The 10325-nt window shown below is 28.5% G+C and overlaps 2 protein-coding genes and 1 long non-coding RNA gene across 4 annotated transcripts; 1 reads left to right on the top strand and 2 right to left on the bottom strand.

Moving 5' to 3' along the window:
• On the bottom strand, nucleotides 1-4700 carry LOC145202044 (ELAV-like protein 3). Its single transcript, XM_080074921.2, has 2 exons — nucleotides 4060-4700; nucleotides 1-1504 (listed from the first exon to the last, which is right to left on the bottom strand). The coding sequence occupies exons 1-2, from the start codon at nucleotides 4570-4572 to the stop codon at nucleotides 980-982; spliced, it is 1038 nt and encodes a 345-aa protein (XP_079931047.2). The 5' UTR covers nucleotides 4573-4700; the 3' UTR covers nucleotides 1-979.
• A 29-nt stretch (nucleotides 4701-4729) lies between these two features.
• LOC145202043 (uncharacterized) lies at nucleotides 4730-6471 on the top strand. The gene has a single exon (XM_080074919.2). The coding sequence runs from the start codon at nucleotides 4869-4871 to the stop codon at nucleotides 6171-6173; it is 1305 nt and encodes a 434-aa protein (XP_079931045.2). The 5' UTR covers nucleotides 4730-4868; the 3' UTR covers nucleotides 6174-6471.
• A 2048-nt stretch (nucleotides 6472-8519) lies between these two features.
• Nucleotides 8520-9992, bottom strand: LOC149890604 (uncharacterized). 2 transcript variants are annotated; one of them, XR_016450684.1, is made up of 3 exons: nucleotides 9546-9992; nucleotides 8856-8949; nucleotides 8520-8708 (listed from the first exon to the last, which is right to left on the bottom strand). It is a non-coding gene; the product is annotated as an uncharacterized LOC149890604 (long non-coding RNA). The 2 variants fall into 2 exon arrangements; XR_016450683.1 differs by lacking the exon at nucleotides 9546-9992 and adding an exon at nucleotides 9198-9414.
• Nucleotides 9993-10325: the final 333 nt, after the last annotated feature.

Below are 10325 nucleotides of genomic sequence, written 5' to 3'. Positions count from 1 at the left end.
TTTTTTACTATCCCTTTTTTTATTTTTTATTTTTTTTTGGAAATCACCACAAATTAATAACATTTCATAAATTCTGATAATTTCGGGTAAAGAAAAAAAAGAAAAAACTCCCCACAGGATGGTAAGGACAAAATCGCTGTGAGGACTAAAAAAAGGAAAGAAAAAAAAAACAAAACAAAACAAAAAAACAAAAACAAAAAAAAACAAAAAAATCGGAAAAAATTTAACTTTAATATTAAAAAAAAACACATCGTCGAAAAACAAAAAAAAAAAAAAAAAAAACAACAGAAAAACAAAAAAACAAATAGTCAAAAAAAAAAAAAATTATACAATTCGAATTCCTATTTCTAAAATACTTTAACTTTTTTTTTTGTAGATGCATTTGACTTGATGTAATAGCATTAAATTTGGTAAAACAAACCTCATTAAAAAAAACAAAACAAAACAAAACAAAAAAAATAAAACAGCGGAAAAATAAAATGAGCCTAAAAAATAACAATCGCATCCTAAAGAAAAAAAGAAAAAAAAACAAAACGAAATAAAAAAAAAACAAAAAGTAATGTGAAAGAAAAAAAAAAATCTAACAATCTGATTGGGAATTTCTGCAAGGTTGATCGAGTCAATGCGATGGACCGAAATTATCAGAAAAACAGTGAACATGATCATTTGAAAAAATAATGCAAGTGAAAAAAACATTTTGAGCTATGTCTACATTATGAAATTGGCACAGGTACTATGGAGCTAATTGCCAAATAGTTTTTTCGATGCACTTTTAAAAAACTGTGACCGGACTCAAGAATTTCTGAGCAACTGCAACAAGTCAACAAAAACAACAAAACAGCAGACATACTACTGAGCTTTTCGTTAACAATGCTCACAAAGATCCTCTTCTCTAGGGATCTCATTAGGAATATTTAATCTTAGACTTTTACCATTTAGTGTGTTGTTAAATGAAAGGATGGCCTAGAACGCGCATTCATTACTTGTTAGCCTTAACAGATACCTGGAGATTTTTACCATTATAAAACATACCATTTAAACCATTAACAGCAGCTTGGGCCTCATTAGGCACAGGCATATGAACAAAACCATACCCTTTACCTGCAATTACATTTACTTTGTTAATCCTGCCAAATCTGCAAAATAAACCATACAAGTCACTGTCCTGAGCATTAGGACCAATATTATAAACAAATAAAACTATTGACTCTGTAACAGGATCAACTTGCTCTGAACCAATATCACTGTTTAAAGGTCTTGCAAGCGGATTAAACCGTGTACCAACACCCCGACCTCGCATAGCTTTTCCAAAGGCCATGGCACTATCGTATCCTCCTCCATAGTCTGTTCCCCGACCTACAGCAGTACTGTATTGAGCGACATTATATGGATAATTTTCTCCCATTATTGAGTTTTGAGACATTCGTTGTACATTGTGTTGATAAAAGTCGCCGAACTTTGGATGCTGTTTTTGATTCTCATTTTGGTCTTTAGCATACTTTATCTATAATTGTAAAAAACGTTATTAAAAAAATAATTGCCAGAAAGTAATGCTCTAAAAAATAAAATATATAGTGATAAAACCCATTAAATTTTATATTGAAAAACTGATCATACTGCTTTTTTGAACAGGTTTCTGAAACAGTTAATGAAAATACAAACTTTTTAATTTGTGAGATTCAAGTCAGGTTCTGTCAAGTTAGTGTAATCATATTTTAATGTAATTACAGTACAAAATGACCTTACTTTTTTCAGAATAATTTATATGGTCATATGAAGAAAATCACAATTTTCAGATTTAAAATTTAGCAAACTTAAACTTGAAAAAATTTCATAATAAAAACTAAATTATATAATAAATTAGTACCTACTATGAAATTTTTATTTACTTAATAGCTTAAACTTTTTTTTTTTTTTAGATCTGAAATTTTTACACTTCAGCTTGTTTTATGTTAATATCATAAGGTATCACATTAAGCTGCTTCATTTGCTGCTTTTTGTTTTACTGTTTCATTAAAAAATGGTTCAAATAGAACTAGAAGATTTATTTCTAGTTCTATTTGAACCATTTTTTGCATAATGCTATTTCTTTTAAAATAACACTATGCAACAAAATTAGATTTTTTTCTATGCCGTTGGGTTTAAAGTGGTGTATCCTATTTCAGGATTCCAGAAGTAAATAAAAAATAACAGCTCTTTCAAACAAAATTACAGCCTAGTAGTCAGAACAAGATAATTAGAACCCATAGGACTATTAAATTGGATGGCATAAAGATGTTGCTTACATTTAGTAGATGCATTTTACTGTACTTGTGAAAAATTTATGAATAAGAGTGAATCTCTTTCAGTTTATATTGGAAATTTATTAGAATAATTTGAATATGTATCTTAAAAGGAAAGATATTAAGCTTTTTTTAAAAAAATCATTACTACTGGAAATGAAAAATGGTTTATATACAATATCATCAATCTAAAAGACATAGTCCAAGCAAGATAAACACAAACCACAATGAAAGTTAAGTTGCTTCAAAAAAAGCTATTCTTAATTTTGTTGGATAATACCATCAGGTTACCATTTATTTGACATATTTTAATACACTTTAAATAGTTTTTTAAAAAGAAATCTTTAAGTAGAACTTTCACTAATGATAATGATCTAAAACCACACTTGGTTTTTTTTGTTAAGGATCAGAATTTGTCATGAGCAGAGGGAGCTATGAAGTTTCTAGGTAGATATTTAAAGGTCATTGATCAAACAGAAAATATGTAACTTAATAAATTTAAATTTTCTTTTTTAAAAGTAAATTGACTTTAATTTGACACTGAAAAAACAATATTACATCCTAATGTTGGATTCTAATGTTTCCCATCTTTTTTATGATGCTCTACTGGCTTTTTTTAAATTTTTTTAATTGCAAAGTGTTTATGATTGCTGTCAATTTTAAGATGGAGCACTCCAGCAACAAACACCCCAAAAGTTCAACAGACTCCAGCATCAAATACCTCAAAAGATCTATTGGTACTTTTTTATAGCATCCCCAATGCAGAGACTTTAATTACATTCAATACAACCAATTTTAAAGGCTGTTTCTTAGTCAGATGTTGCTAATATTGTATACAGCAACAAACATGTTTGACATGTTGAAATGAAGCAAGTAGATACATTACCATTCTGAACAGACTTTGCAGTAACTTCATTTATCATATTAGCTAAATAGATCTGAGTCCTTCTGCACTAGTTCTTACTAAAAGGACTTTTCATTCCTGTTTCCATTTTTTCAAGTAATGACATAAGAATCAATATAGAAATAAAAAGAATAAAAACAATTAGAGTATAAATATAAGAGTGCAAAAATGAGAGTAGCATTGCTGTAACAAGGAGCCTTATTTTATGGGCACATACTAAAGCACTATTATTCTCTTATATATATGCTATGAATGATAGCAATTACGTTAGGTGAGCAAGATAAGTGTTGCTTTGCTGAAGTGTAAGTGGTACCATAATTCCAGTTCTATTTGTCTTTCTTGAAGTCAACTTTTTTTTTTCAAAATAAGAAAAGAGAATATTTTGAATGAAACTAAGTTGCTTAACCAAAAAGGAATAGAAAAGTGTGTAATAAACATGTTTTGCTTATCATATTTGTACAGTCAGTAACAAAAGCTGCATGTTATTAAGTTGAAGACAATTTATGAGAATATTTATGAGAAATTTATGAGAAGACTTAATTTATGAAAATATAAGACTTAAATTATGTTATTAAGTTGAAGACTATTGGTAAATAAAAAGCACACTTTTATAATTCAAGATATTCATTAAAGTTAGACTACACCTGTTTTTCAAGTTTTCCTCCGGAATGAGGCCAATTTTTCACTTGCAGGCTAATGAACCTTTAATTATACAATTTTTTAACATAATATAAATTAAGAATTTTTAACAGATAGCACTAAATAGAATTAATTCACAATTTGTTTTTAATATTTTCACTCTAAGTTTGATATTAATAGTGGTTAGCTATAGGTCAGTTAAGCTAATTACATAAAAAAGTATTAAAATTGTACCTGTAAATTCATTCCATTGCCATCAGCATAACCTTGCAAATTTTTCATAGCATTGTCAGCATGAGGCTTTTCCTTAAATAAAACAAACCCAATTTCCTTTGAAACACCATCTGATCCTCTGAGTATTTTTGTTTGAACTATATCTCCATAAACTCCAAATAAATCTTCTAATGATTTATCATTAGTATGTTTGCCCAATCCAGTCACATAGAGATTTGCATTTTTACTACATCCTGGTGGTTTCGAATAAGCAACTTTTATCGTTTTATTTTGTATTTGAAATCCATTCAGTTTCGCAATAGCTAAATTTGCACCTTCTGGTTTAGAATAATCAACAAAACCGTATCCAAAGCTATAATTCGTTTGTTTATCGCGAATTATCTTACATTCTTGAAGAGGTCCACACTGACTAAATAACTGTCTAAATTCATCATCGCTCATGCTTTGTGGAATGTAATTTACTATAACCTTTGTCTTCAACCCTGTTGCTCCAATTCCATCTCTGCTATCCATATTGAATTTTTAGTTAACCACTGAATAAACCACTTTAGAACTCTAAAGATTTTTCACCATAACCTTAACAGAAATTTTTCTAAAAGAAAAAAAGTGACACGCTACGGTAATTCAACAAAAAAATAAAGCTGCAATGAGTGAGAGCCAAAATAAAAAGAAGTCTGGGATTTATCAACAAAGATGGTAGTGCAAGAAAATATTTCTAATTAACTAGGCAATTTGTTTGTGAAGAAAAAGGAAAATTGTTTCAGTTTAAAATTTTAGATTTTAGCCTTAAATAGAATTACTGATTTTAAATGGATATAAACTCTAGTGGAAAAAATAATGGTTCTACTCAAAAAGAAGTGGCCAAGTATATTAAGTTTTTTGTTACTAAGTCTTTACAGTCGGTTATTCAATCCAGAAGTGGAAGAAAAAACAAAACTAGTTGCAACCCTTTTTCAAAAGGATTAGATTGGTTTAATATTGCTCTACCAGAAAAAAACACAAGTTGTCCGCTAAATAAAAGAATCTCTGAACTTTTTGGTAAAAAGTTAGCTGATACCCATGAAAGTATATGTTTGGATATTGTTTTAAAGACTTTAGAAGGACGAATTACTGTTCTTGAATCTTGGCAAATTTTAAATAAAAACATTGCTGAAAATGAGAAAAAGTTTAAAAATCAATTTTCTGTTTATAACAGATTTTCTATTCTCATTAAATCTGTGATTGTTTTATCAAGAATATTACCCTTATACCATTTGAGCAGAGAGACAGATCATGATTTTTTCCTATTTTTCAAAGTACATACAGAAATATATCCCTTGCATAGTTATGAAATGCATAATAAACTTAATATTGGCACTATAGAAACACCCTGTGGAAATACAAATGTATCTGTCCTTTTTAAAAATAAAATTTGGTTAAATGGCTCAAGTGCGCATGTGCCTATGTATGCAATATATAATACTGATTCACTTTTCCCATTGGAAAGACAAAAAGATCAGCTTATGTCAGGTTTTCGTTCTTTGGAAACTATGGAGAGTGAGATTGCATTAGCTGCATCAGAAACTGAGTCTTGTTTGCCTAACTGGCTTTCTCCTCTTTCACCTTTATCAAATACAAGTGATACTTGTGAACCTTGTAAGCAGCTTAAAGATGAAACCTCTCAACCTGTTGCTGCTTTTGCAGAACCTTTAGGTGCAATTGAAGATTTCCCTGATTTAGATTTGCCAGATTTGCCTGATATACCACCTTTTTTATCTTTACTTCATGAATCATCTAATGTTCAGACAACAGAATGCTCATCAAACAATATTAAAAAAGTTCATAATACCAAGATTGATGATAATGAAAAAATGACAATGGATTTTTCAACTCAAAGAGCTGAAGCTGTTGGTTATGAAGATGATTTTGTGTTAGTAGAGTTACGTCCAGCTTTTTGTTCTGAAGATGGTTCTGTGGGTGGCTTATATAGACAGTGCCAGATACCTGCTGTCCTAGAAATGTTTACATCATTAGAACAAGATGAACAATGCAATGAAGCATTGGACATAGAAGCTCAACTACAAATATATCAAAAAGAATTAGTCAAATACAAGGAGTTTTTTAATATAAAGTAATCATCAATATGAAAGAAATATCATATTATGATGACTGATTTATCTGAAAAATTGCAATTTATTGCTAATATAAAATGTGATTTTATTTTTTTCTAATTTTGGATTTTATTACAAGTCAATTTTTTTTTTAAATTATCTTTTCTAATACTTATTTATGTTCATGTTTGTATTACAGTTAAAAACTTTAGCTGGTAAACTAATCATTCAATCATGACTGCTTATTATTGCATGGAAATTTCTTTAATGTGTTTTAACATTAAGTTAATTACAATTCTTTAATACAAAAATACTTTTCAAACACTTGTAGTTTTATGAGTTCACCTCCCTTAAGAGAAATCTTTTTTTATTCCTTGAGTTTTAGTAAATTGAGTGTTAGTTGTTTATATTAAATATTTTTGGTTATTAAAGTGTTTTGCTATCAAAAGGTTTTTTGTTACCTGAAAGTGAGCAGTAAATTTTATAAGAAATGTTAATAATAAATTTTTTTAGTAAATATTTACAGTAAATATTTATGGTAAATATTTTAAAAAATATTCCTTAAAAATATTTATAGTAAATATTTATAGTAAATATTTTTAAAAAATATTTATAAAAATTTTTCATAAGAAATGTTAATAGTAAATATTTACAGTAAATATTGTAAATATTTTTTATAAATATTTATAAAAAATATTTTTAGTAAATATTTACAGTAAATATTTATAGTAATTTTAAAAGAAAGCGAAAAAGTTTATTAGTTTCGACCAAAAATTGATAGCACACAACAAACTATCGACTTGAATGAAAACAATTCTAAATTAGATCAGATTTAAAAATGATTTGCAGAAGCTGCCAACGTTAAAAGATGCTAAGTTGTAGAATGCACTCAACCTTTATTTTGTTGCATTGTAACTATTGTAAATTTCTCCAAAACGGGTGTACTAAAATTCTAACTTCATAGTTACTGTAGCGAATTGTGGCTGCGTGAAGAATTAAAGGTAATTCTAGTTCAAATAATACAACAAGAGAAGCTGATTAAATGAGTCGGCACATTAGAGTTTGTCAATATAAAAGTTTCAAATTTTCTTGGAAATTTTGGTTCGAAGTTCCAAAATTATTATTGTCTTACAAATCCTGTTACAGCCATCTTTTTCTTTTTAACAGTCTAATAAATATTCTCACTTAACCGTGCCAGTATCCCATCAACTTTAGCGTTACGCACAATGATGAGGAATAGCAAACTTAGCTAGCCAAAAATAGAAATTTTTGGTATCGTAAATAGTTCCGAATATTATGATTTTATATAACCCACCTATCTAACGATTAAAAAATATACAATTCAATAAGAATTGTTTTATAATGAACGTATTAGAAAAAGTTAAATACATTTGCGTTGTTAAATTCGGTGCGGTTATGCATAATAATCATAATTAGCGCATAACTTTATGTAAACAAAAAACGAAAAAATTAATTTTTTTATATAAAAAGTTTTTTAAAATGAAGGATCTATACAAAATGCAAGTTTTTGTAAAACCGAAAATTTGATAATTATGTGTTTGCAAAATAAAATGATGGTGAGTAGAATTTTGATGAGGAGTTTGAAAAATGTATGAGGGGTAAAATCAAAGGATTCTGTAGTCACCAAAAAAATGGAAAGAATTAAATCGCTGTATGTCATTATTTTTAATCAAAAAGTTAAAATGGTTGCAATTAGAATTTAATGTCATTTTGTTTAAAAAAAAACAAAACAAAGTGAACCGTTGAAAAGTCGTGGTAGACCACGTAAATTGTTTTCTGAAATGAGCGAATCGTTAAAAAATATATATATATAAAATACAAAATGCAAATACAAAATCTCACGGAAATGATATTAAAGAGTTAATTTGTGCGACAAGAATCACTATTAAAGGAAAGTGTGTCACAACTTTACAAGTTAACGAGTATTGTCACTGGGTATACTTAGGTGGGGTAAGTTGGGAGAAAACCTTAATTTAGTTTTATTAAGTTTGACAACTTTGGTTCTTGTAGCACAAATTGAAATTGACGGATTTATTGGTATTACTATTTAATTTGATAATTTAATTTTGATAATTATCAAATACCGGGGGTGTGAAACTTGCTTAAACTAAATTAGAGTTTTCGTCCTAAGTTAACCCTGCTTGTCCCAAGTAATTTCAGTTGACGATGCTCTTCACTAAGACCAATCAAAATGAGGAAGCTTTACAAGGGTTTGCTAATTAATCCTAAAATAACGAAAACTTATAAAAGACAAGGGGGTTACTACATTTGAAGAAAAAAAGTTGTTTCACAGAAAACATCGTCTATTCCTTTCTGTTTACCTTATAAAATTTATGCTTGAAAAAAGATAGAAGTTACAAAAGATGAAGTTGAAAATGTGGAAAAATAGATTTTCGGAACTAAAACCCCTAGAACTAAATATAAATAGCAGTATTCTTTTTTATTAATCATACACTGCGGATAAAATGGTTTCTGGCGAAGTTATAAATACGTAAGCAGAATCTTCGAGCCAAATTTCTTACATGTGTAAACGTAATCCTAAAAGTATCAATAGTTAAGACTAAGTGGAATAATTCAGACTACTCAGTAAACATTGGACATCCTCAGACCAGTTTTGTTCGGTAAGTGGAAAAATTTCAAAAAAATAAAAAGCAACACTAAGTACGGATTATCCATGTTACATACCTGCATCAAATTTTTAGAGCGCATTCTGCATATTTCAAAAAACTAGGGTTGGCTCCAACAGCAAATAGAATAACTGCTGAGCAAAGACGTCAAACTACAAAAATAAATAAATAAATACAATCTAGCCTTTGAGAAGGAATAGGTTTGATAGTTAGGGTAGTTTAAGGTCAAGGCACTTTAAATTCTAGAAAATTTGCACGAAGATTTTTTTAAGAACCCTGAAAAAGTAGTTGAGAATGCAGGAGTTAGTACTCGCTTAATTTTCAATTAAAATAGCAGAACTTTTTTAGAAACTATAAAAAAAAAAACCACAAAAAGTTTAATATGTATGTCAAAGTTTACCATTTAAACTTGCCCTTTAATATTTAAAAATCCAAGTTCAACGGTTCAGTGAAGAATCTGGAACAATTACCAACTCAGAGTAATTTAAAATTTTAACTTTTGTATATGCAATGTAATATAGTTAAATTGTAATCTAGGTTCTTAAAATATTTGTTTTATATCTTTTTTTTTTTTTTTTTTTTAATATAAATTTATCGATTGCACCAGTTTAACCCATCATCGCTAGGGAAAAGCTTATAAAACTTGGCAGAATTAGTGCGCAATATTAGCCTAACATATCTCACATAAAAACCAAAATACAACGGCAAGGTTACCAAAAATCATTGAGTAAATGAAAAGTTTGTATACCTGGTTTAAATGTTGATATTTGCGCAAAATAGTGACTTTAAATGAGATGCTCCTTCTGAATTGACTTGATAAACTTTTAGTTTCTTTTTTTTTTCTTTTCTTAAAATGATAACAGTAAGTCACTTTCTTTAGAGAAGCTGATTTATAAAGAAAGTTCATTTAATGAATATTCTTTTTTATCCTTCAAAAGATTTAGAGCAAGCTGAAATTGTTGAATACGGTCCTTGACAAAATCCCTATTGATGTTTTATATAGGGATAATAATTCAGAAAAATTGATATTTCCTTCACGGAACTATTTTCAAATGTAAAGTAGTACATTTTTCCAATATCGTCATGAATCTGCCATCCTGCGAACGAATGAAGATAAAACAACTAGCAGCCTAGACTTAGGACAGCTCGTTTGATTTGAGTTTCTTCGAACTTGTCTCATTGTGTACCGTATGTGTAAGACACCGAGACAAGTTCTGAATGATTTTATGTTTTCTTTACAGAGATGTATTTATTACTTGTGTCTGTATGGATTTCACATAGCTTTTCCGGCTGACATATTTTCAAATTAATTCAGTTTTAATAAATAAGTTCAGTTCTCAATAATATAAAATCGCATTTAATAATTTGCTTTAAGTGAATATTGGGCTTTAAGAAAAATAATTGTATGCGTTGAGACAAAAAAATCATGTAAAACATTATTTGCAAAAAGAGTTAAATAACCTGGCTTACTGGTGCAAATTTTTTTGTAACGTTTAAAAAGCACATCGCGTTTTTGTTTATTTATCTC

Source organism: Hydra viridissima, unplaced genomic scaffold, assembly GCF_058129835.1.
Source record: "Hydra viridissima isolate aposymbiotic clone 2 unplaced genomic scaffold, HvirCarnegie_v1 scaffold_3, whole genome shotgun sequence".
Taxonomy (NCBI): domain Eukaryota; kingdom Metazoa; phylum Cnidaria; class Hydrozoa; order Anthoathecata; family Hydridae; genus Hydra; species Hydra viridissima.
This window is presented reverse-complemented; position numbering and strand designations above follow the sequence as displayed.